The 27,517-nt window shown below is 41.7% G+C and overlaps 1 protein-coding gene and 1 pseudogene across 1 annotated transcript in view; one reads left to right on the forward strand and one right to left on the reverse strand.

Annotated features, from left to right (window-relative positions):
• Nucleotides 1-5,030, forward strand: part of LOC110497458 (melatonin receptor type 1A-A) — a 56,758-nt gene extending 51,728 nt beyond the window's left edge. The window contains exon 2 of the mRNA XM_021573568.3: nucleotides 3,010-5,030. Coding sequence (XP_021429243.1) covers nucleotides 3,010-3,878 — 869 coding nt within the window. The 3' untranslated portion in view covers nucleotides 3,879-5,030. The remainder of the gene's footprint in view (nucleotides 1-3,009) is intronic.
• Nucleotides 5,031-20,911: 15,881 nt separating this feature from the next.
• The window catches only part of LOC149975151 (uncharacterized), a 29,483-nt pseudogene continuing 22,877 nt past the window's right edge, over nucleotides 20,912-27,517 (reverse strand).

The raw sequence follows: 27,517 nt of genomic DNA on the forward strand, positions 1-27,517 counted from the left end.
GCATTCACCAACATCTATGTTTTATCTGCACAAGCACTGTTCATGACACTGTTCACACCCCTCTTGTTTTGCTGTTTTTAAGCTAATTCCCTGCAATTTGTTACCCATTTATGTCTTATGTCTGTTCATGTGATATCGGAGTGACTCAAAGTTTACAACAAAATCAAAACAACAGATGACATGGGCTAGTTGATCAACTGGGTATTTCTGACAAGTTATAAATAGCTCTCTCTACAATGACTGACTGGACAAGAGGAAAACTGCTGATGTACTAGCCACTTTTGAAATTGCACCTTGTGCATTTTACCATTACAACTTTCAAGTGCACTGTAATTTGAAAGTCCAACTGAGTTACTTTTTCATTTGTTCCTCTCCCCTAGTTTAGGAACCGCTTGTAACAATGTGTGCTGAGAGTCGGGAAGCAAGTTCAAGGAGTGAGTGTTTTAATAAATAAATGAAACCAACACGCACCACAAACACACTGGCATGACCCAGGAACAGAAACAATAACACCTGGGGAAGAAACCAAAGGGAGTGACATATATAGGGAAGGTAATCAGGGAGGTGATGGAGTCCAGGTGAGTCTAATGATGTGCAAGTGAGCGTAACGATGGTGACAGGTGTGGGCCATAACGAGCATCCTGGTGACCTAGAGGCCGGAGAGGGGGCACACGTGACACCGCTGTCATACATTATAACAGATTACTTTTTAACAGCTAGCTAGCCTATGCATAACACAGTGCCAGGGGCAATAGAGTTAGGGCCCTTGTAACCTTCTCCGCTTACTGACACTTCGACCTTGGTGCCTCGCTGACGTAGTTTACACTTTGACTCTAGGTGTTAACATTCCCACCTCATTAGCGGAGCGTAACCGTGAGGCTACAGTTGGCCGCCGCTGACGGGCTTGGACTCACTCCGACTCGCTCTACCTGCTGTCCTTAAAAAAGGGCACGCCGCTCGAGGTATTGAAGGTATCTTATCCATGCTGCTCCATTGCAAAAAATGTATCTCCACTGCCTGCCAAAGAAAAAGACCAGGGGGGATTCCCTCATGCATAAATCCTTATCAAAGTTGGTGGCAAGTGAATGAAAATGAAAACTTGGAAGAGCTGGGCTGTATTTCCCCTTAAGCTAAATTAATACTTTGAGCGGTGTGTCAATCACCGGGTCTAGCCTCCATGGTGACAAGAGCTGATAGAAGCCAGGCCTCAGGGCACCTGAAAGCCAGCCGAGCTGCCTGTAAGGGCTCTGTCTCACAACCTTGTCAAGGTCTAGGCTCTGTATGAACACTCCAAGCAGCTCAAATAGTCTAAACCCTGGTCCCAGCTTTGCTTTTTTTGAGTCTCACGTTGAGGGGTAGTGCAATCCTGGTCTTAGAGGTCTTAAAGACGAACTCCTCGACCCTTACTGTCTCCGCCCGTAAGCTCTCACCACACAGCTTGAGAAACATCTCTTTGTTTTAGCCGCCAGACCTTTTGTGAAGTCTCTTCGTCCTGCTAATCGTGACAATAGCAGGTGCACATAATCCTCTTACAGAGGTCTCCTGGATGACAGATCCAAGAGGACAAAGCTTAATTTATTGCAGGTAAGGTCTTCGGCCATTAAAGAATGTCTGGTATGCTACGTGGGGTTGGGGGGGGCAGAAAGAGAGAGAGAAGGCGCCGGGCAGACCTTGGTTTTGTTTTGCTTATGTGTCTGTGCCACCGGCGTCCCGGAGAGACTGACACATTTCCTAGAGGCGTCTGGGAACTGATCTGTGTGATAGATTGTAGCTGGAAGTCAAGGAGTGATGTGTGTGGAAAGACAATACTTCAACGCTACTGCAATGTTGCTGAGTCGTTGTAGCGATGTTGTAGAAGCCTGGTACTATGCTGTCTTTATGTTTAGCTCACGTCTGACACACAAGGAACTCGTCACTAACAGGACCAGGTTTGTGACACACAGACAGTACTGTAGGTACTGTAAAGCTGTTAACTGCCTGTTAAGATGAAGTGAGACACCACACTTGCTGTTTATTTTGTCAAATGTTTTGGTTCAAGGAAAGTCAAATTACTAAGTCGACCAGACCCAGCTGCTATTGCATTGGTGTCTATGGGAGACACACCCTATTAAGTAGGAAAGTAATTTATTTTTTCAATAGCTAACGGCCTGGGTGAACTATCTTAATTTATCCACCATCTTTGCTGCAAGCGACCGAATAGTAATGTCTGTGGTAAATTTGGGTTGACTTTGGATATCCTTATGGGGCTAGTCAGGGAATATCAGTAAATTACACATTATACATGAGGAATATGTTAAAATTCCAGTAGCTCTAAATTACAATGACTAAAAAACCTAAAAACAACTATAAATTGTAGAAATTCATATACAAATATTGAAATAATTTAAAGGTGTGCAACATGAAAATAGTCTCATTGACATTGTGTAATTTATTGACAGTCCCTAGCTAAGAAACAAACAAACACACACACAAACACAATGACATTCACACACTGACACACAAATTTAGACAAGCATATGCAGATTCAAAGGCATTGTTTTTCTCTCATCATAAGCACCTAGTTGTCAAAGTAGTTGCCTTGAAGCAGATTGCTGTGTAGTGAGGTATGCAAAATGGTAAATGTAAATAAATGAGTCAACCCTCGCTGGCTGAAAGAACCGAAACACAATTACCTGTCCGTCCATTCAGCCACTTATTTAGTGACATTAACATGGTGTTTGTCTTGATGACTTTGATTGTGCTCATTGTGAAAGGATAGAATATTTACTAATTACCATGGTCTTTGTTTTCTCTCTCCTTATCTATATGTTCTTTCTCTATCTCTCTCTATGCTCTCTCTCTGTTCTCTCTCTATGCTCTCTCTCTATGCTCTCTCCCTCCCTCTCTATGCTCTCTCTCCCTCCCTCTCTCTCTATGCTCTCTCTCCCCTCTCCCTCCCTCTCTCTCTATGCTCTCTCTCTCCCTTTCTCTCCCTATGCTCTCTCTCTCTCTCTCTCTCTGTGTCTCCAGGCAACATCTTTGTGGTAAGCCTGGCTGTGGCCGACCTGGTGGTGGCCATCTACCCCTACCCTCTTGTCCTCACCTCCATCTTCCACAAAGGCTGGAACCTGGGCTATGTCCACTGCCAGATCAGCGGTTTTCTCATGGGCGTCAGCGTCATTGGCTCCATCTTCAACATCACCGGCATTGCCATCAACCGCTACTGTTATATATGTCACAGCCTTAAGTACGACAAGCTGTACAGTGACAAGAACTCAGTGTGTTACGTCCTACTCATCTGGGCATTGACCATTGTGGCCATCGTGCCGAATCTCTTCGTGGGTTCGTTGCAGTACGACCCCAGGGTGTATTCGTGTACGTTCGAGCAGTCGGCGAGTTCGGCATACACTATCGCCGTGGTCTTCTTCCACTTCATCCTACCGATCATGATCGTCACCTACTGCTACCTGAGGATCTGGATCCTGGTCATTCAAGTTAGGCGACGGGTCAAACCGGACAATAGACCAAAACTGACGCCAAACGACGTGAGGAACTTCGTGACTATGTTTGTGGTGTTTGTGCTGTTCGCCGTGTGCTGGGCACCGCTCAACTTCATCGGGCTGGCGGTGGCCATCAACCCAGAGGTGGTGGTGCCTCTCATCCCCGAATGGCTCTTCGTGGCGAGCTACTTCATGGCCTACTTCAACAGCTGCCTTAATGCCATCGTGTACGGGATGCTCAACCAGAACTTCCGGCGCGAGTACAAGCGCATCGTGGTATCGGTGTGCACAGCGCGAATCTTCTTCCACGGCAGCTCCAATGATGCGGCCGAGCGGCTCAAGAGCAAGCCTTCACCGCTCATCACCAACAACAACCAAGTCAAGGTGGAGTCGGTGTGAGAGGACCAGCTGGTCCCAGTGCCCTCCCTACCCCTCCCCCATGGCGCAAACCCTTCGATGTCTATACATCTGTAAAGTGGAAACCAGCAATATGGCGGAAGCTCAAGCTTCACCATTTCGCTCCTTGTACCTATCCAGTACACTGCAGATCTATAAACATCGGAGGGGTAAAGGAGCCCAGGGGAAGGGGTAGGGAGCGATTTGGGACTGGGTGATACTAACACATAGACACACACATGGACAAAGGGGGAGGGGGGATTAAGGGAACCAATGTGACATAAAATAGTTAAATTAGTTTTAAAAATACAAGTGAACGGAGAAAAATTTCCAAATACAAAAAACCTTCCACTTTCCGGACCGTCCGTGATCTGTGCTATCTTCACCTCTATACAATCAAAGCGAAATGGGGTAAATGTATCTGTCTTTTGCAAAAATCACTTTTGTTAGTTTTTTTCGATACCTAAAAAAGATATAAATGTACTTTGTTTTCATGTTTACAGTGATGATAACAGTGACTCTATGTATGACATATTATATGTTTTTATTTTATATGAAGTATATGTTATATAGATATACAAGAATATATATCAGGTTCATTTCACCAACATCGATAATCCGATGAAAGAAAATGACTAGGGTTGTAAAATTCCTGTAATTACTCAAAAGTTCCTGGGTTTTTCAGAAATTCCAGTTGGAATATTCCCAGAATCAGGAGGGAATAAACAGGAACCTTCCAACCAAGATTTATGGAAAACTGGGAACATTTGTGGAGTTCCCTGAATTTTGCAAACCTACAAATGACAAATATATCATGCCATGAAATCCAGAACATTTCTGCAATGTCTGGTCACAGACATAACCAAAAGTGTTTTACAGATTTTTACTGATGTTAATGATCATTTTTGTTGGGGTGTGACACTGTTACACTCCTTCCTTTGGAGGAGGAAGCAATATGTTTGGATTGCTGCTTGTTTCACAATGCCCTGCGGAACTGTTTCCATCGTTCGGTGGAATAAATATGTTTTGTAAGCATGGGATTTCTTTCTGACTCACTTCTCATTCCCTTTCTGTCTCTTTCTCTCTGTCTCTGTGAGCTCTTTGTATGCATGGATCTGAGGAATCGTTCATATGAAAAATAAAGGATCAGATGTAGACATGGGGGCTCCTATTTCAGTACAGCACAACAGAACACGAGCGCACACACACATTGCAGTTCAGTTTGTTCAAATCCAATGTCATCTTTTTTTTATATATTTTATTGGAAAGTTCTTTCGTTATATTGATACATAAGGAAATATACTTAGTAAAGACAGTTGGGTCAAATGGATTACCTTGCTATCAGCCAGTACATTTTCACCTCTCAGCCGTTTCCTTATGACATATTTGATGAAAGCCTTTGTCAGACGACGCTCGCTAAGATAAATACACTTTCAAACCCACTGAATACACTTTCATTGCCTTAGAAAAAACACACCAATCTCTCTCAGGATGGGGCTGTATCGATGCGCAACGTTAATTGATGTCCCCCGACTTGGCTGATGTCCTGGCTCCACAACCCTATTTTTTTGGCCCAGAACCAGAGATCGACAGTGCTACAAAGCTACAAATCTGCTCAGGTAATATGTGATTCGACCTGGCCCATGCAAAGGCTCAATCACTAACAGTAGGTGTAAACCAACTCGATATCTATCCTGGCTGGAATTCACGTTTTTGTATGGTACAATGGACTATATCAGTTTGGATTCCAGGCGATTTGAAACCACTATCTCATTGCAAAAGTACATTTGTTTACCACTGTAAATGATATAATTTGATAGCTTTCAGGTATTCTATTTCTAACAAACAAGATTTTTCCTTCAAACATTTGAATACACTTCCTGGGCCCAGGACTCTATAACAACTAGCTGGAAATAGTGTTTGACTTGAGATGAAAGAGTTGTCTTTTCCAATTCGGTCCATTAGTTCACCAACTCACAAATGCTATAAAGCTATAAAGACTTTTGATTATTCACTTTTAAGGGTTCATACACATTTTTCATGACATCTCCATTACCTTTAACCACATTTCCATGACTACTATTACAGCCTACATTAGAATCTAAAGCATTATTGACACTGGGAAGATGCTGTTACTGATCCCATGCAGGTCTACCGTCATCTGCCGTTGTGCCCTTGATCAAGGCACTTAACCTTGATGTCAACATGTGGTCAACCCTCCATCTGGAGAGCTCCTGGGTGTGCAGGCTTGGCTTCTGATCCATCCCTGAAACACCCAAGGCTGCTTATCAAGGTCCTGTTGAGCAGCTGATGTTCAGGCTACAATTTGGTTAGACCAGGGCTTGAACGAAAGCCTGCACCCCCAGTAACTATCCTGGAGGATAGTTGCCACCCTTGATATAAAATATTGCAACATTACAATCAAATACTTTTGTCTTTTATAAAACGATTCCCTCATTCAATGAATCAGAGATCAAATGGATAAGGTAGGCTACTTCAAAGCAAGGTATCCAACTAGACAATGTTTTATATCAGTCTCAAATGTTCGTGTTTGAGGGGAGATCTATGCAAAGCAAGTTATTTGTCATTTAGGCTATTCTTAGAATATTTTTTTACATGGCAATTACATGGCTACTGTTTAATAGAGGGTCATCCCAGCCAACAGTTGCCAATTTATTTAGGCTATCTACAGTGCTGATGAAAAGGCGACAATGACATTAATGCTTAGTTAGCTATTGTTAACTAGAGAGATAACTACTACAAGTCATGTTTTGAATTGGCTATCTAGTTAGTCTGTTACCTGCTGCTAAAATGGTGCACTCTCTCTATTGGGGCAACGGCCCATTCGCACTAACACACACCCAGCTAGCAATGAGGAATCGGCCTGGGGGGCCGGAACTGATTCAATCGGCCCGGAATTGTGTGCCAGACTCAGCCCGGAATCAAAATGAATGACTGCCCAGAATCCGTTTCCATTTACCAGCATCGTACGAGAATCCACCCAGAAGCGGCCCGATGCAAATTCAAATAAATGTATTCAAAATTACCCGATTTAGTAATTTTAAATATTAAGAATATTAATTTTATACATACAAATTATACCCATCCACAAAAATTTTAAAAATAAAATAAAATAGTGTCGGAGGAAACACCATATACCTGTCCAACCACAGGAGTCACTACAGCATGATGGGACAAGGACATTCTGACCAGCCAACCCCTCCCCTAACGACGCTGGGCCAATTGTGCGTCGGCTCATGGGTCTCGAACCAGCATCTATAGCAACGCAGTTTGTACTGCGATGCAGTGTCTTAGACCTCTCCACCACTCGGGAGACTCCACCCTCAAAGTTTTTAATGCTTATCAATTGCCTTGCACAAAGTATCAAAATACTAAAATACTACACAGGACTCTTAAACAATTTCATTTAAATGTGAATTGTATTTTTCGATCAAAGAAACAATTAGAAAATATGGAAAAATAAATAATGAAATAAAGACAGAAGTTTACATACACTTAGGTTGGAGTCATTAAAACTTGTTTTTCAACCAGTCAACAAATTGCTTGTTAACAAACTTTAGATTTGGCAAGTTGGTTATGACATTTACTTTGTGCATTTTTCCAACAATTGTTTACAGACAGATTATTTCAATTATAAATCACTGTACCACAATTCCAGTGGGTCAGAAGTTTACATACCCAAGTTGGTTCACAGTTCTGGTTCATCCTTGGGAGCAATTTACTAATGTCTGACAGTACCACGTTCATCTGTACAAACAACAGTGCACAAGTATAAACACCATGGGAGCATGCAGCCGTTATACAGCTCAGGAATGGGGGGCAGGGTGGCTAGCGCATTGAGCTAGTAACTGAAAGGTTGCAAGTTTGCAACTGCACATGGGGACAAAGATCATACTTTTTGGAGAAATGTCCTCTGGTCTGATGAAACAAAAATATAACTGTTTGGCCATAATGACCATTGTTGTGTTTGGAGGAAAAAGGGGGAGGCTTGAAAGCTGAAGAACACCATCCCAACCTTGAAGCACGGGGTGGCAGCATCATGTTGTGGAGGTGCTTTGCTGCAGGAGGGACTGGTGCACTTCACAAAATAGACGGCATCATGAGGTAGAAGAATTATGTGGCTGTATTGAAGCAACATCAAGACATCAGTCAGGAAGCTATAGCGTGATCACAAATGGGTCTTCCAAATGGACAATGACCCAAAGCATACTTCCAAAGTTGGAGGAAAAAGGAGAAGGATTGCAAGCCGAAGAACACCATCCCAACCGTGAAGCACAGGGGTGACAGCATCATGTTGTGGGGGTGCTTTGCTGCAGGAGGGACTGGTGAACTTCACAAAATAGATGGCATTATGAGGTAGGAAAATTATATGGATATATTGAAGCAACATCTCAAGACATCAGTTAAATCTTGGTCGATCTTCCAAATGGACAATGACCGCAAGCATACTTCCAAGGTTGTTGCAAATTGGCTTAAGGACAACAAAGTCAAGGTATTGGAGTTACCATCACAAAGCCCTGACCTCAATCCTATAGAAAATGTGTGGCCAGAACTGAAAAAGCATGTGCGGAGGCCTACACACCTGACTCAGTTACACCAGCTCTGTCAGGAGGAATTGGCCAAAATTCACCCAACTTATTGTGGAAAGCTTGTGGTAGGCTAACAGAAACGTTTGACCCAAGTTTAACAATTTAAAGGCAATGCTACCAAATACTAACTGAGTGTATGTAAACTTCTGACCAACTGGGAATGTGATGAAATAAATAAAAGCTGAAATAAATCATTCTCTCTACTATTATTCTGACATTTAACATTCTTAAAATAAAGTGGTGATCCTAACTGACCTAAGACAAGGAATTTTTATTAAGATTAAGATTAAATGTCAGGAATTGTGAAATACTGAGTTTAAATGTATTTGGCTAAGGTGTACCACATCCCCACATCCTAGCCATAAGTAATACTGCCGAAGGCGGCCCAGAATCGGAACACATGATGTCGTCTGAGTCTGACTCTAAGCCGAGTGCCCTGACTCTCAGCCGGAATCGGCGCTGATCCACTGTGCTAGCTGGGCACAGACACAAACTGAAGGGTCATTACGATAATGGATATGTTCATTTGTTGGGATTGATCATATTTTAAAGTGTGCCTTCACGAATTACATTAGCAAAAATGATTAAACTAATTTCCATGACTTTTCATGACCTCATTGACAACTTGGAACAGCGCATCGTGCGCATTCAGGCTGGTGCATTTTCAGTCTGCACATTCTCGAACAGCCTGCTATCACACACAGATTTACAGATAATTAAACTTGAACTAAGCGGATTCATGAAATGAATACCCACGTTCAATTGATATTCGATGAAGATCCCATCATCATTCCGCTTTGATCAATCTTTTTCGCATGTCAAATCCTTTTTGCATGGGCCGCTTATAGGCTACTTTGTTTTACAGTGATGAGTATTGCCTTTGTTGAAGGACGGATGTCATAGGCTCCTCGATTGTGTGTGACTCGGCCCGTTTAATTCGTTTTTTTATTTGATTTATTAGGATCCCCATTCGCAGACGCCAGACAGCTAGTCTTACTGGAGTTCGACACATGATGGAAAAAACATTACAGACAAAATACTTTACAATTTACATACATTTAATAACGTTAACATGTTGTGTGTGTGTGTGTGCGCGCGCGCGCATCTATCTGTCACTCATGCATGTCAGTGTACATGTACAGTGGCTTGTGAAAGTATTACAACCTTAAAATAGATTTTTGGGGGGTTTGTTTCATTTGATTCACACAACATGCTTACCACTTTAAAGATGCTAAATATTTTTTTATTGTGAAACAAACAAGAAATAAGACAAAAAAACCCCAGAAAACTTGAGCGTGCATAACTATTCACTCCCCCAAAGTCAACACTTTGTAGAGCCACCTTTTGCAGCAATTACAGCTGCAAGTCTCTTGGGGTATGTCTTTATAAGCTTGGCACATCTAGCAGCTGGGATTTTTTTCCCATTTGTCAAGGCAAAACTGCTCCAGCTCCTTCAAGTGGGATGGGTTCCGCTTGTGTACAACAATCTTTAAGTCATACCACAGATTCTCAATTGGATTGAGGTCTGGGCTTTGACTAGGCCATTCCAAGATATTTAAATGTTTCCCCTTAAACCACTCAAGTGTTGCTTTATCAGTACGCTTAGGGTAATTGTCCAGCTTGAAGGTAAACCTACGTCCCGGTCTCAAATCTCTGGAAGACTGAAACAGGTTTCCCTCAAAAATGTCCCTGTATTTAGCACCATCCATCATTCCTTCAATTATAGTTTTTCAATTCAGTTTCCAAGTCCCTGTCATTGAAAAACATCTACACAGCATGATGCTCCCACCACCATGCTTCACTGTGGGGATGTTGTTCTCGGGGTGATGAGAGGTGTTGGGTTTGCGCCAGACATTTTTCTTGATGGCCAAAAAGCTCAATTTTAGTCTCATCTGACCAGAGTACCTTCTTTCAAATGTTTGGGGATTCTCCCATATGCCTTCTGGCCACTCTTCCGTAAAGCCCAGCTCTGTGGAGTGTACGGCTTAAAGTGGTCCTATGGACAGATACTCCAATCTCCGCGGTGGAGCTTAGCAGCTCCTTCAGGGTTATCTTTGGTCTCTTTGTTGCCTCTCTGATGAATGCCCTCCTTGCAAGGTCTGTGAGTTTTGGTGGGCGGCCCTCTCTTGGCAGGTTTGTTGTGATGCCATATTCTTAAATTTTTTGATAATGGATTTAATGGTGCTCCGTGGGATGTTCAGGGTTTAGGACATTTTTTTGTAACCCAACCCTGATCTGTACTTCTCCACAAATTTGTCCCTGACATGTTTGGAGAGCTCCTGGGTCTTTATAGTGCAGCTTGCTTGGTGGTGCCCCTTGCTTAGTGGTGTTGCAGACTCTGGGGCCTTTCAGAACAGTTGTATATATACTGAGATCATGTGACAGATCATGTGACACTTAGATTGCACACAGGTGGACTTTATTTAACTAATTATGTGACTGAAGGTAATTGGTTTGCACTAGATATTATTTAGGGGCTTCATAGCAAAGGGGGTGAATACATATGCACACACCCCTTTTCTGTTTTTTGTTTTTTTAAACAAGTTATTTTTTCATTTCACTTTACCAATTTGGACTATTTTGTGTATGTCCATTACATGAAATCCAAATAAAAATCTACTAAAAATGACAGGTTTTAATGCAACAAAATAGGAGTGTGGAAAAGTACTTTTGCAAGGCACTGCATACACACAAGAAGTAGGTCGCATAGGTGAGAGGTGTTGTGCCATGAGGGGTTGCTTTATTTGTTTTTTGAAACCAGGTTTGCTGTTCACTTGCACTATATAAGATTGAAGCAAGTTCCATGCACTCATGTCTCTGTTTAATACTACAGTATATGTTTCTTTGATTATGTTCTGAACCTGGGGAACGTGAAAAAGACCCCTGGTGCCTGTCTGGTGGGGTAAGTGTGTGTGTCAGAAGTGACACAGTCTTTCTTAGCAAAGACTGGCATACATAGTACGAATATTACAGACAGACCTCTCCCTATCTTCACAACCATTGAATCTACAGTATATGTTTTGACCATGAGAGTTTACAATGCTCTGAGTTCAGGACTAGTGTGGCAGGTAGCCTAGTGGTTGGAGCATTGGACTAGTAACTGAAAGGTTGCAAGATCAAATCCCCAAGGTAAAATATAAATACAAAATCTGTTGTTCTTTGAAAATATATATTTTTCTTAACTGACTTGCCTAGTTAAATAAAGGTAAAATAAAATATATATATATTTTTAAATGACTGGCCACCTATTCCAAAACAGACTGCAACTCTTTGTTAATAAAGACTTTCAGTGACTTCATTAGCTGTGGTTGCTGATGCGTATATGGTTGAATCATCAGCATACATGGACACACATGCTTTGTTTAATGCCAGTGGCAGGTCATTGGTAAAAATAGAAAAGAGCAGAGGGCCTAGAGAGCTGGCTTGCAGTACACCACACGTTACATGTTTGACATTAGAGAAGCTTCCATTAAAGAAACCCCTCTGAGTTAAATTAGATAGATAGCTCTGGATCCAGAATATAGGAGAAGTTGACAAGCCATAACACATACGTTTTGGTCAATAATATCAAAGGCTGCACTGAAATCTAACAGTAAAAAGCCCACAATCTTATTATCAATTTATTTCAACCAATCATCTGAGTGCGCTGAGTGCCCTTCTCTATAAGCACGCTAAAAGTATTTTGTTAATTTGTTTAGGGAGAAAAAGCATTGTATTTGGTCAAACACAATTTTTTCCAACAGTTTGCTAAGAGCCAGCAGCAGACTGATAGATCTGCTGTTAAAACCAGTAAAGGCCACTTTACCACTCTTGGGTAACAGAATGACTATGGCTTCCCTCCAGTCCTGAGGACAAAGACTTTCCTCTAGACTCGCTTTCCATCTAAGTTTTCAATGCCAGGAGGTTTGTCATTATTGATCGATAACAATCATTTTTCCACATCACCCACTCTAACTTTACAAAATTCAAAAGTACTTTTTTTTTAATGCATGAGTACGATGGCACACTTTTCATTGTACTTTTCATTGTAGGAATTTCCTTCCTTGCTCACTTTGCTAATGACATAATCATTCAAATTATTAGCAACATCAAATGGTTTGGTAATGAATAAATAATCTGATTTAATAACACAGTAACACAGTTACACATGGAATAAACAAAACATACAGTCAATAATACAGTAGAAAAAAAGAAAACAAGAAGTCTATTTACAGTGAGTGCAATGAGGTAAGATAAGGGAGTTAAGGCAAGAAATTGGCCATGGTGGCGAAGTAATTACAATATAACAATTAAACACTGGAATGGTAGATGTGCAGGAGATGAATGTGCAAGTAGAGATACAGGGGTGCAAAGGAGCAAGATAAATAAATAAATAAATACAGTATGGGGATGAAGTAGATAGATGGCCTGTTTCAAGATGGGCTATGTGCAGTGATCTGTGAGCTGGTCACACTCCAACACATTATTAACAAAAGATGCATTTGTGTTTAGTGAGTCCGCCAGGCCAGACGCAGTAGGGATGACAACGTGTTCTCTTGAAAGTGCATGAATTTGACAATTTTCCTGTCCTTCTAAGCATTCAAAATGTATCGAGTACTTTTGGTTGTCGGGGAAATAAATACAGTATGGAGATGAGGTAGTTAGATGGGCTATTTACTGATGGGCTATGTACAGGTGCAGTGATCTGTTAGCTGCTCTGACAGCTGGTGCTTAAAGCTAGTGAGGGAGATATGAGTCTCCAGCTCCAGTGATTTTTGCAGTTCGTTCCAGTCATTGGCAGCAGAGAACTGGAAGGAAAGGCGACCAAAGGAGGAATTGGCTTTGGGGGTGACCAGTGAGATATACCTGCTGGAGCACGTGCTACGAGTGAGTGCTGCTATGGTGACCAGTGAGCTGAGATAAGGCGGAGACTTGGCAGAGACTTGTAGATAACCTGTTGCCAGTGGGTTTGGAGACGAGTATGAAGCGAGGGCCAACCAACGACAGTGTACAGGTCGCAGTGGTGGGTAGTGTATGGGGCTTTGGTGACAAAACGGATGTCACTGTGATAGACTGGATCCAATTTGTTGAGTAGAGTGTCGGAGGCTATTTTATAGATGACATCGTCAAAGTCGAGGATCGGTAGGATAGTCAGTTTTACGAGGGTATGTTTGGCAGCATGAGTGAAGGATTCCTTGTTGCGATATAGGAAGCTGATTTTATATTTAATTTTGGATTGGAGATGCCTAATGTGTGTCTGGAAGGAGAGTTTACAGTCTAACCAGACACCTAGGTATTTGTAGTTGTCCACGTATTCTAAGTCAGAGCCGTCCAAAGTAGTGATGCTGGACAGGCGGGCGAGTGCGGGCAGTGATCGATTAAATAGCATGCATTTAGTTTTACTTGCATTTAAGAGCAGTTGGAGGCCATGCAAGGAGAGTTGTATGGCATTGAAGCTTGTCTGGAGGTTTGTTGACACAGTGTCCAAAGAGGGGCCAGAAGTATACAGAATGGTGTGGTCTGCGTAGAGGTGGATCAGAGAATCACCAGCATCAAGAGCGACATCATTGATGTACACAGAGAAGAGAGTCGGCCCGAGAATTGAACCCTGTGGCATCCCCATAGAGACTTCCAGAGGTCTGGACAACAGGCCTTCCGATTTGACACACGGAACTCTATCAGAGAAGTAGTTGGTAAACCAGACGAGGCAATCATTCGAGAAAAAAAGGCTGTAGAGTCTGCCAATAAGAATGTGGTGATTGACAGAGTCAAAAGCCTTGGCCAGGTCGATGAATAAGGCTGCACAATAATGTCTCTTGTATTTTGTATTTTGTATTTTGCAATGTATTTTGTATTATCTCTTATACACTATTTCAGAGCCAGCTTTTGGCTTTCCTGGCTATAGCCAGTGGTTCTTCCTTTAAAAGTTAAGTCGTACTGCCGCACAGTTTGCGGGCTGCCTCAGATTTCTATGGTACGTTATTTAATTGTCAGCCAATGTTGCTAGTTAGCCAATTAATGCTAGTTAGTGCTAGTTTGACCACCAGAGGGTGTCTTTGATAAGCCTTTGACTGTTTTTAATATTGGCCGTACTAGAGAATTTAAAGCCTTTTTTTGTCAATTTTAAGAAAAGCTAAATTAAAGCTTAATAAATTTGATTAATACTATGGTGTTTCTATTCCAAAAATGTATGAAAAACGAAACCCTCAGTGTTTCCTTTAGGAAAATATGATGCTGTACAAAGTGACTGGTCGGGAGTAGGCTGCTAAGTGACTGCGAGTGAAGAGCAAAATAATCCTAACATTTCCACACCCTAATTGTAGGCTAACCAATACCCAAACGGAGATTCAGTGAAAACAAAAATCTCATTGATTTATCAAGACCAGTCCCCATGCTTGTCTCAGAGCAGCGCGAAACGGTGCTGAAATAGTTGACCACTCACACATCACTGACAAACTGAAATAGTCCAACCACACAGACAGCGTGGTGAAGAAGGCGCAGCAGTGCCTCTTCAACCTCAGGAGGCTGAAGAAATTCGGCTTGTCACCAAAACACTCAAACTTTTACAGATGCACAGTCGAGAGCATCCTGTCGGGCTGTATCACCGCCTGGTACGGCAACTGCTCCGCCCACAACCGTAAGGCTTTCCAGAGGGTAGTGAGGTATGCTCAACGCATCACCGGGGGCAAACTACCTGTCCTCCAGGACACCTATACCACCCGATGTCACAGGAAGGCCAAAAAGATCATCAAGGACAACAACCACCTGAGCCACTGCCTGTTCACCCCGCTATCATCCAGAAGGCGAGGTCAGTACAGGTGCATCAAAGCTGGGACCGAGAGACTGAAAAACAGCTTCTATCTCAAGGCCATCAGACTGTTAAACAGTCATCAGTAACATTGAGTGGCTGCTGCCAACATACTGACTCAACTCCAGCCACTTTAATAATGGAAAAATTGATGTAATAAATGTATCACTAGCCACTTTAAACAATGCCACTTCATATAATGTTTACATACCCTACATTACTCATCTCATATGTATATACTGTACTCTATACCATCCCCTGCATCTTGCCTATGACGTTCTATACCATCACAAATACAATTTTGATTGATTTTGATTTGATTTGATCGCTAATTGTCTCCACTTTGATTATGCTGTAACAACATACTGTAGCATCATGACCAGGATCTCTATTAATTTAAGTGAGCAGATTAGGGCTTTCAGGAGGAGCGGAAAAATTTTGTCAATTCATAAACCATGTGCTATGGAATCGGTACATCGAAAATCTCTTCCCAACTATTTTGCAATCTATATGGCACAGCTGTCAATTTTTTGGTTCCTTAATGAAACTGGTACATAAAGTCAGCAAAAAAAGAAACATCCTCTCACTGTCATCTGTGCTTATTTCCAGCAAACTTAACATGTGTAAATATTTGTGTGAACATAACAAGATTCAACTGAACAAGTTCTACAGACATGTCACAGACATGTCACTCACAGAAATTAAATAATGTGTCCCTGAACAAAGGGGGTATCAAAATCAAAAGTAACAGTCAGTATCTGGTGTGGCCACCAGCTGCATTAAGTACTGCAGTGCATCTCCTCCTCATGAACAGCACCAGATGTGCCAGTTCTTGCTGTGAGATGTTACCCCACTCTTCCACCAAGGCACCTGCAAGTTCCCAGACATTTCTGGGGGGAATGGCCCTAGCCCTCACCCTCCGATCCAACAGGTCCCAGACGTGCTCAATGGGATTGAGATCCGGGCTCTTCGCTGGCCATGGCAGTACACTGACATTCCTGTCTTGCAGGAAATCACGCACAGAACGAGCAGTGTGGCTGGTGGCATTGTCATGCTGTAGGGTCATGTCAGGATGAGCCTGCAGGAAGGGTACCACATGAGGGAGGAGGATGTCTTCCCTGTAACGCACAGCATTGAGATTGCCTGCAATGACAAACTCAGTCCGTTGATGCTGTGACACACCGCCCCAGACCATGACGGACCCTCCACCTCCAAATCGATCCCTCTCCAGAGTACAGGCCTCGGTGTAACGCTCATTCATTCGATGATAAACGCGAATCCGACCATCACCCCGGTGAGACAAAAACGTGACTTGTCAGTGAAGAGCACTTACAACAGGCCTACATGCCCTCAGTCTAGCCTCTCTCAGCCTATTGTGGACAGTCTGAGCACTGATGGAGGGATTGTGCATTCCTGGTGTAACTCGGGCAGTTGTTGTTGCCATCCTGTACCTGTCCCGCAGGTGTGATGTTCGGATGTACCGATCCTGTGCAGGTGCTGTTACATGTGGTCTGCCACTGCGAGGCTGATCAGCTGTCTGTCCTGTCTCCCTGTACCGCTGTCTTAGGCTTCTCACAGTACGGACATTACAATTTATTGCCCTGGCCACATCTGCAGTCCTTATGCCTCTTTGCAGCTTGCCTAAGGCACGTTCATTCAGATGAGCAGGGACCCTGGGCATCTTTCTGTTGGTGTTTTTCAGAAAGGCCTCTTTAGTGTCCTAAGTTGTCACAACTGTGACCTTAATTGCCTACCATCTGTAAGCTGTTAGTGTCTTAACCACTGTTCCTCAGGTGCATGTTCATTAATTGTTTAAGCATGGGAGACAGTGTTTAAACCCTTTACAACGAAGATCTGTGAAGTTATTTGGATTTTTATGAATTATCTTTGAAAGACAGGGTCCTGAAAAAGGGAAGTTTCTTTTTGTTTATCACAATTTTCTTTAACCAATTTTGGTCTTTAATGCATGGCCGACAGACAAGTTCCTTACTTTTTCTCCCTTCCACTTGATAAAGGTTCCAATTGATCAAGTAATTTCTCATATTCATTATATAAATAGGTCCTTTTAATTTTGTCTGGCTTGAAATTCCAAATTAAATTATATGATCAAAAAATATTCAATTTGAACAGGTTAAACAACCTGCAAAGGTTTAAAAAATATAATTTGAACAACCTGCACAGGATCGGTAGGTGTAGGCAAAACCATAAGCAAATTGGTAAACTGTGAAATGACTAAAGATTTAATTAGGGTTATTTTTCCACAAACAGACAGCTATTTTCCTTTCCATAGTAGCAAGATCTTAAATATTTTTGCTAACTTTCTATTAAAATGTATTGGAGTGATTTCATTTCTTTCTTTCGGGATATGTATACCGAGTATGTCCACATCCCTGTCAGTCCATTTTATTGGTAAACTACACAGTAATGTAAAAGTTATATTTTTTGTGATTTTGTGATATAGTAAGAACAAATAAATCAAGCTTGTATCACGCATCTGATTATTTATCATGAATAGGATTTATTTGATTTATTTTCTTTACATTCTTCATTGCAACCACAATGTCACAAATAATTAAACACAACGTGAGCTAATTAACTTGTACAAAACAGTCAAAACATTTCTTTATTAAAAGAGGATCAGAAAGAAGGTTGGTACTTATTTATTTTGATCGAAAGCAAATTGAATGAGTGAGTCACTCAGCTTTATGCAGACAAATCCTCGCTGGACTATTTCATAATGTTTCTTCTTCACGTCATCAAAGAAGGACTCTGGGTTTCAGAAACTCACTTTATATAGAGGGGCTATCACTCTTTCACACTGTGGTAAATAAAGCCAGTTTGTTACTTAGAATTATTTATTTCTGTTTTAACAGGGAGAGAAACCAAAAGCCCACCGTGCCTATTTTTCGAACATCGTCAGTCCACATGTCAAGTGTACTTCCTCCATTGTATTTACCCAAGTTCTCTCTTAACTCCAACACCACCGACAGCTTTTCGTCGTTGTTGCCCGACGCAGGACTCTCATGCCAGAGAAGAGAGACTCTCAGACTGAAAACACCTCCCTTAACTCAAGAAAAGATGGTCAATTTGTGCCACAGTTTAGACTTCCCGAAAGATCAGAGTTCTAACTCCCCCTTGTGATAGTGTGGTGCAATAACAGAATGCCGCAATCTACCAACAACGGTCGCGGCATGAGCTCAACACTTCTAGGAAGAACCACTGTGATCACTGCATCCAATGGGTACAGATACAGCCTTAGAACAAAGTTCTACAGTATTAGTTCAAGTGTGATCAATACATGTGGATGATCTTGTTCCTGTAGAGTTTGGAAACACCCTGGTAGGTTGATTGATAACCTGAATCAGATTACAGGCACTGGTTACAGCGAGAAGCTTCCTCCTGAGGGGACAGCTTGATGGAAAATCTGTTAATATTCAGTTTTCCCATGAAAGTAGACCCCTCTGTTCACATCACATACACTATCAAGCATTTCACACATATTACTTAGTTACTGACTGTTAGCACTTGGTGGCCTATAGCAACACCAAGTTCCAGGTGAACCTGCAACCACAACATTTCAATAACACTTGACATAAGATATTCTCTAAGCCTTACGGGGATATGGCTCTGAATATATACAGCAACAACTCTCCCATAACCTTTCCTGTCTCTTCTATATATGTATGTTATATCCTTGTATTGCTACTGATGTATCATCAAATGAATGCTCTAAGTGAGTCTCAGAAATGGCTAATATATGAATGGTATCTGATGTTAGCAAGTTATTGATTTCACAAACCTTATTTCTAAGGCTACATACAGTTGAAGTCGGAAGTCTACATACACCTTAGCCAATTACATTTAAAAACACTGTTTTTCACAATTCCTGACATTTAATCCAAGTAAAAATGTCCTGTCTTAGGTCAGTTAGGATCACTACTTTCTTTTAAGAATGTGAAATGCCAGAATAATAGTACAGAGAATGATTTATTTCAGATTATATTTCTTTCATCACATTCCCAGTGGGTCATAAGTTCACATACACTCAATTAGTATTTGGTAGCATTGCCTTTAAATTGTTTAACTTGGGTCAATCGTTTCGGTGAGCCTTCCACCTGCTTCCCACAGTAAGTTGAGTGAATTTTGGCCCTTTCCTCCTGACAGAGCTGTTATAACTGAGTCAGGTTTGTAGGCCTTCTTTCTCGCACACGCTTTTTCAGTTCTGCCACACATTTTCTATAGGATTGAGGTCAGGGCGTTGTGATAGTCACTCCAATACCTTGACTTTGTTGTCCATAAGCCATTTTGCCACAACTTTAGAAGTACGCTTGGGGTCATTGTCCATTTGGAAGACCCATTTGTGACCAAGCTTTAACTTCATGACTGATGTCTTGAGATGTTGCATGAATATATCCACATAATTGTTCTACCTCATGATGCCATCTATTTTGTGAAGTGCACCAGTCCCTCCTGCAGCAAAGCACCCCCACAACATCATGCTGCCACCCTGGTGCTTCACGGTATGGATGTTGTTCTTCGGCTTGCAAGACTTCCCCCTTTTTCCTCCAAACATAACGATGGTCATTATGGCCAAACAGTTACATTTTGTTTAATCAGACCAGAGGACATTTCTCCAAAAAGTAGGATATTTGTCCACATGTGCAGTTGCGAACCGTAGTCTGGCTTTTTACGGCAGTTTTGGAGTAATGGCTTCTTCCTTGCTGTGTGGCCTTTCAGGTTAAGGCAATATTGGACTCATTTTAATGTGGATATAGTTACTTTTGTACCTGTTTCCTCCAGCATCTTCACAAGGTCCTTTGCTGTTGTTCTGGGATTGATTTGCACTTTTCCCACCAAAGTATGTTCATCTCTTGGAGACAGAACACTTCTCCTTCCTGAGCAGTATGACGGCTGCGTGGTCCCATGGTGTTTATACTTGCGTACTATTGTTTGTACAGATGAACGTGGTACATTCAGGCATTTAGAAATTGCTCCCAATGATGTACCAGACTTGTGGAGGTCTACAATTTTTTTCCTGAGGTCTTGGCTAATTTCTTTTGATTTTCCCATGATGTCCAGCAAAGAGGCACTGAGTTTGAAGGTGGGCCTTGAAATACATCCACAGGTACACCTCCAATTGACACAAAAAATGTAATGTAGCCTATCAGAAGCTTCTAAAGCCATGACATTATTTTCTGGAATTTTCCAAGCTGTTTAAAGGCACAGTCAACTTAGTGTATGTAAACTTCTGACCCACTAGATTTGTGATACAGTGAACTATAAGTGAAATAATCTGTCTGTGAACAATTGTTGGAAAAATTACTTGTGTCATGCACAAAGTAGATGTCCTAACCGACTTGCCAAAACTATAGTTTGTTAACAAGAAATTTCTTCTGCAGATATGTCCAGGCATCCAGTCTTCATTGCGTCCAGGAGGGACATTTGATCATGTGGATGGGGGTCATAAACCTTCCACCTCCACAAGGAAAATAATTCCTCTATGGGGTTGAGGAATGGAGAGTAAGGTGGGAGGAAAAGTGACATCATCCTGGGATGGGCTGAAAACCACTCTGTGACTGCACGGGAGTGGTGAAATGCCACATTGTCCCATACAATTACAAACGTTGGCCGATTTCGCTTCACTGCAACCCTTCCCTCACCTGGCAAACACCTTCAATAGAGGTCACCCAGGAATGAAATGAGACGCTTGTGTTGTGTGGCCCAATTAGCCGTTTGTGTAACAGCAATTCATTAGAGGATATTGCTGCACACATTGTGATGTTGGCACCCCTCTGGCCCAGGACATCCACTGTGGCTCTTTTCCCAATCACATTCCTTCCTCACCGCCGTGTTTTGGCCAAGTTGAAACCAGCCTCATCCACATAGATGAATATATCGGGTGTTTGCCTGGCTTCAATCTCCATGACTCTCTAAGGCAACATAAGAGTTAGGCTATTACGGTAGTTTACATTATACCTAAAAACATGCCATTGTGTGCCCTCTGCCCTGTTTGGTTTCGTTCAAAACCAGTTCTGTATGTTATAGTCATCTTAACTGGACATATTGGTTCCTAAGTTGCTTGACTCGTTCAGAGTTCCTCTCAAAGGGGACAGTGTACAACTGCTTCATCCTGACTTTATGTTGTTTCAGGACTCTAGAAAGAGTTGTTATGCTTACATTGTGAATATTTCCAAATGGAATAATGTCTGCCAACACTGTCCCGAATCTCTGTGAGTTTTATGCCATTGTTGCTGATGATCATATCAACAATTGCAGTTTCCTGCACAGCAGTGAAAATACTCCCTTTACCACCTGTGGGAGGTAACTCTTGGGTCCTAAGCTGAAATACAAAAACAATTAAACACAAGTGGGTTTGGAGGCTTTGCTCAATTTACTTCTGTAATGTGCAGTTCAGTCAGATGCCCTTGCAGAATGCACATCTTTCCTGTTGTTTTGCCGGAAATGTGTAACAGTAGATAATACTGTTGAGCGTTGCATATTTGGCTATGCTCTCAGACCAGCCTCTCTCATTGATAGACCATGATTTATTACACGATCAATTATAGTAGCCCTAAATTCATCTGAGACTACAGCCCTTATTCTTCCTCTCAGTCTTCTTCCACCACGCGTACTCCTCTTCCTCTCCCAGTCACTCTTCTATCCTTTTATCTGTCAGCCGCTTCTCTATCTCTGTCTGGGTCCATGTTCACATCACAGTACAGCATTATTCCTAAGATGTCCCCTTTAATATAGATGGTAATGCAATTGAAAGACTAACACCTGTTCAGCTACAATGGGAATCATCTGTGGTTGGTCTAATTGTTTTGATAGTATTTAATTTTTTAGATTTGGAATATGCAGTATTACTGTAGAAATGTAGCAATTTGCTGTCTTATTCAATTTTGTGTTATGTTAGGTTTTGAACTTAAGTTTAAAAGTTTTGAAAAGAGCATGTAAACGTGCAAATTGGACTGTAGGTACATAGAGTTTTGGTGGTAGTGTCTGAGTGAGAAAATAATTGATAACATTTGAAAGTTGTAGTAATTGAATGCATTTTGTGCTAAAGCAATACAAAATGATCCACAGTTTCCACTGTGGTGCTCACTGTGTGAAGAGTTTTGAAAAAGTGACCTAAGTTTTGAGAAATGGGTCCTAGCGATTGTAAAAAAAAACTGTAAAGGTAGGCGTTATGTTCCAATACAACTGACTATAATTTTGACTCGCTTCTTGGGACTGGTTGGAAAACCTAGTCACTTCAACCAATGTTACTCCAAGGCTCTCCTTTATGGTATTGTACAGCGAGGTAAGTTGGAATCGTTAATGGCCAAATAGTTATTCCCAGTGTCATGGCAATTACAATGCTGTGACAATACTCCAGAGAAAACATTCATAAATGGACAAATTAACCGAGAGTCTTTGTCCGCGCCCCCACAAAAATCTAATTAGGTTAATAAAAAAATACTCCGAAAAATCTCTTAGTTTAAGCTTGAGATATCTGGTGCATTGGATGCGTCTCATTCCACCAACGTCACACTTCCACATTTTAGCAGGCACTCTTTTCCAGAGCGACATACAGTAAGTAGTGAGTGCATACTTTATCACACTGGTACCCTTTGGGAATCAAACCCACAACCCTGGCGTTGCAACGCCATGCTCGACTAATGTTCTACCATGTTCTACCAGCTGAGCCACACAGGACCATCTGTGGTGAATGGCCACAGCGCTAGAGTGGTGTTTGTCAGACCATAAGACATACAGAAAGTCGGTCTTCTCACAAAATGGTCTGTAGCGTCTGAATGGTTTGGCCCCTCTATGGAATGATGAGACTCTCGCGAAGACGATGGTGTTCTCAGTTTTGCTCTACGACGCCCGCAAGCGTCGTGGGACTTGTCTGAATTTGGTACAGCTGATCTGCCAACTTCTGTCTGTAGTTTGGGCTACACACTGATAACCCCTCTGTGGAATGGTGAGATTCTCACGGACACTTACATGTCAGTTGTTTTGCTTTAGTACGGCCACAGGCCTCACAAGACTCGTCTGAATGTCACCCGGTACCAGTTGAAAAAAAATGATGGAAGTACAGTGTCATGACGTTGGCCTGGGGGTAGGTTTATGACAGTCATAAACACCTCTTCTCCCCTTTTTCCTCTCTCTACCCTACTGATGTGACATTTGAAAATCCCCAGGTTAACATAGATATTCTGGGAACATCAGAAGGTAGGGGGAAATGAACTATATACTGGTAATCCGACCAATTGTACATATGCGGTGAATATGATGTCAGTTCGGTTGTCATCTGAGACATTCTCATGAATGATAGTATGCACATTATAGTTCCTGGATTCACATGGAATTGTTGTTCAAATTAAATGTTTGAATATAAAATAATTGGTGAAGAGATGGAATTTAATTTTAGCTTCCAAATGAGAGATTTGGGTTTTCACAAGGTTAGGGCTCTGCTCAATCAGTGGCCCGCCCCTGTGAAGAGACATGGGTAATAAAACTTTTCAAACACACCCTTCTCGCTCCACTATATAAAGCCTTGACGGAAATGTAACCTCCTGTTCCAAGTACGTGAGGTCTGCGGCCTCTGCGTTAAAATGACTAACATGTCAACTACAGAACTAAGCCAACCTCAGCGTGAGCTTTGGTTGCGAATGGTATGAACTTTGAACTCTTATTCACTACAGAAGTGATACCTCCTAGCTGTTGAGTTAGCAACAGAAGCTGCAAACGTGGGCTAGGAAAGAACAGACAGAGTATCCCGTCTACCACAAAACGACGTTACTACAACGTCTTCAATTTACCACCAGAGACATTCTTCAAAGGGCAAAGGACTCGGTTGGGCTACACGGCCTTCAATCTACCACCAACCTACCGAAGCGCAGCTCAGAGTAAATATTTATTGCATTTTCCTTTTCCAAATGGGCAGTCATTTAGAATGCATAAGATACTATATTTACAATAGAGACATCGCTTCTCCCTTTGTTCTTCAGTCTTCCCGCTCTTTCACTCAAACCCAATCCCCCTTTTCTTTGTGTAACCAACTGTCATATCTGTTCCGCCCACTAGGGACGTTTTCCTTTATGACGTAATTTGTAATCAATGTATGATTCATTCTGTGTATATGTAATTCTGTGTGATTAGTTAGGTATTTAGTAAATAAATAATTAAAACCAATTCTGTATTGCTGATTCAAGTTGTTAGCCAAGGTTCGTGAAGATAACCAAGAATTTACAACTTTCAGATGAGACTGAATTATTAGTGACTGCTATTGATTTAAAATATTACTAGGTCTTTAAGAGTTTATTCGGAAAATAAAAGCTCTATAAATATTATTTTGTGGTGCCCCGACTTACTAGTTATTTACATTTACATGATTAGCTCAATCAGGTAATATTAATTACAGACAAAGGATTTTATAGAATAGCATGTCATATCACTTAATCCGGCATTGCCAAAGACACGACAACAGTATAGTATGGAGACTGTTTAGTGCCAAAAATAAGGGGTTCAATACATGTATATTTTTTATATGTATACTTCCTGATCTTTCTTATAGCTCTCAGATATAGGACAGACACTTCAGAACAAACTTCCTTTAGATTTTTTTTTGGGGGGGGCTATCTGTTGTTCCGTGTAGTGAATCTTTTTGTCACATTGTCACATATGCTCTCTCTCTGGCGGTCTAGGTCGCCATTCTCCCGCGCCTCAGTCGGATCGACAGGTTCCAGCGCCTCAGCAGAGGTGACCGGTCCCTAACTGTTTCTGTTTCAGTTTCATGTCTGTGCGTTGTTCGTGTTTCTTGTTTTGTATTATGTTTCGTTAATTTATTAAGTTGTTCACACACTGAACTTGCTTCCTGTCTCCCAGAGCACACGTTACACTGTTATTCAACAAGCAAGGCTGAATTAAATGTTTGATCAAATAATTTTGTAGTATACAGTGGGGCAAAAAAGTATTTAGTCAGCCACCAATTGTGCAAGTTCTCCCAAGTAAAAAGATGAGAGAGGCCTGTAATTTTCATCATAGGTACACTTCAACTATGACAGACAAAATGAGAAAAAGAAATCCAGAGAATCACATTGTAGGATTTTTAATGAATTTATTTGTAAATTATGGTGGAAAATAAGTTTTTGGTCAATAACAAAAGTTTCTCAATACTTTGTTATATACCCTTTGTTGGCAATGACAGAGGTCAAATATTTTCTGTAAGTCTTCACAAGGTTTTCACACACTGTTGCTGGTATTTTGGCCCATTCCTCCATGCAGATCTCCTCTAGAGCAGTGATGTTTTGGGGCTGTTGCTGGGCAACACGGACTTTCAACTCCCTCCAAAGATTTTCTATGGGGTTGAGATCTGGAGACTGGCTAGGCCACTCCAGGACCTTGAAATGCTTCTTACGAAGCCACTCCTTCGTTGCCCGGGTGGTGTGTTTGGGATCATTGTCATGCTGAAAGATCCAGCAACGTTTCATCTTCAATGCCCTTGCTGATGGAAGGAGGTTGTCACTCAAAATCTCACGATACATGGCCCCATTCATTCTTTCCTTTACACGGATCAGTCGTCCTGGTCCCTTTGCAGAAAAACAGCCCCAAAGCATGATGTTTCCACCCCCATGCTTCACAGTAGGTATGGTGTTCTTTGCATGCAACTCAGCATTATTTGTCCTCCAAACACGACGAGTTGAGTTTTTACCAAAAAAGTTATATTCTGGTTTCATCTGACCATATGACATTCTCCCAATCTTCTTCTGGAACATCCAAATGCTCTCTAGCAAACTTCAGACGGGCCTGGACATGTACTGGCTTAAGCAGGGGGACACGTCTGGCACTGCAGGATTTGAGTCCCTGGCGGCGTAGTGTGTTACTGATGGTAGGCTTTGTTACTTTGGTCCCAGCTCTCTGCAGGTCATTCACTAGGTCCCCCCGTGTGGTTCTGGGATTTTTGCTCACCGTTCTTGTGATCATTTTGACCCCACGGGGTGAGATCTTGCGTGGAGCCCCAGATCGAGGGAGATCATCAGTGGTCTTGTATGTCTTCCATTTCCTAATAATTGCTCCCACAGTTGATTTCTTCAAACCAAGCTGCTTACCTATTGCAGATTCAGTCTTCCCAGCCTGGTGCAGGTCTACCATTTTGTTTCTGGTGTCCTTTGACAGCACTTTGGTCTTGGCCATAGTGGAGTTTGGAGTGTGACTGTTTGAGGTTGTGGACAGGTGTCTTTTATACAGGTAACGAGTGGAGGACAGAGGAGCCTCTTAAAGAAGAAGTTACAGGTCTGTGAGAGCCAGAAATCTTGCTTGTTTGTAGGTGACCAAATACTTATTTTCCACCATAATTTGCAAATAAATTCATTAAAAATCCTACAATGTGATTTTCTGGATTTCTTTTTCTCATTTTGTCTGTCATAGTTGAAGTGTACCTATGATGAAAATTACAGGCCTCTCTCATCTTTTTAAGTGGGAGAACTTGCACAATTGGTGGCTGACTAAATACTTTTTTGCCCCACTGTATTTTTTTGGTACTTCAAGGGGTCTTAAAATTCTACATCAAATAGCAAAATTATCCTTGGTATGATCGTATTAAAACAATTCCATATATCTTAGTACAGTGACTTGACTATCGACTTGTCGATCTACAAGGCATTTCTAGTCGATCCCAAACATGTAAAAACAACAACGATAAAGCCTTGTGTTCCTATTTTTTTATTCGTTTCGGGCTGTTGGTGGTAGGTCCAATTCAGCTGCCCTGCACACTAGGTAGGCAAACTGTTGCCATTTCAGGAAGGTACAAACTCTGCCTTCCCGGTGGGCCTGGAGAGGAAATCAAGTGCACTGTGCAACCTCTGGCCAATCAGATTGCTCAGATGAGTCTGCAGTAACATAGCAGGCATAAAAGAAAGCAAAATTGATACTGTGAGATTTCAAAAAACGTTTAAAACCATGACTAGATAGAGACTGTCAACAAATACAGCAAAGAGCTGCTGTTTTTATGAATGAGATCATGTTTAAGTTTTTACTCAGCACTGTCAACACTTTGTATTCAACACTTTTATAAGCCATAAAATGCACGTTCTTTCCATTTCCACTCAGCGCTACAACAAGCAGTGATGAATGAGTAGGAAAGTGGATCTATAGGCTTTGGTCAGTGCATGCAGAGCTGAGTGCTTGAATCCATTGTCTGTGTAAAGGCCTAAACCTGCAGTCTAAATCAGCCTCTTTTGCATTATCCATTCTGATAA

Source organism: Oncorhynchus mykiss, chromosome 19 (genome assembly GCF_057628025.1).
Source record: "Oncorhynchus mykiss isolate SJ-2025 chromosome 19, ASM5762802v1, whole genome shotgun sequence".
NCBI lineage: Eukaryota > Metazoa > Chordata > Actinopteri > Salmoniformes > Salmonidae > Oncorhynchus > Oncorhynchus mykiss.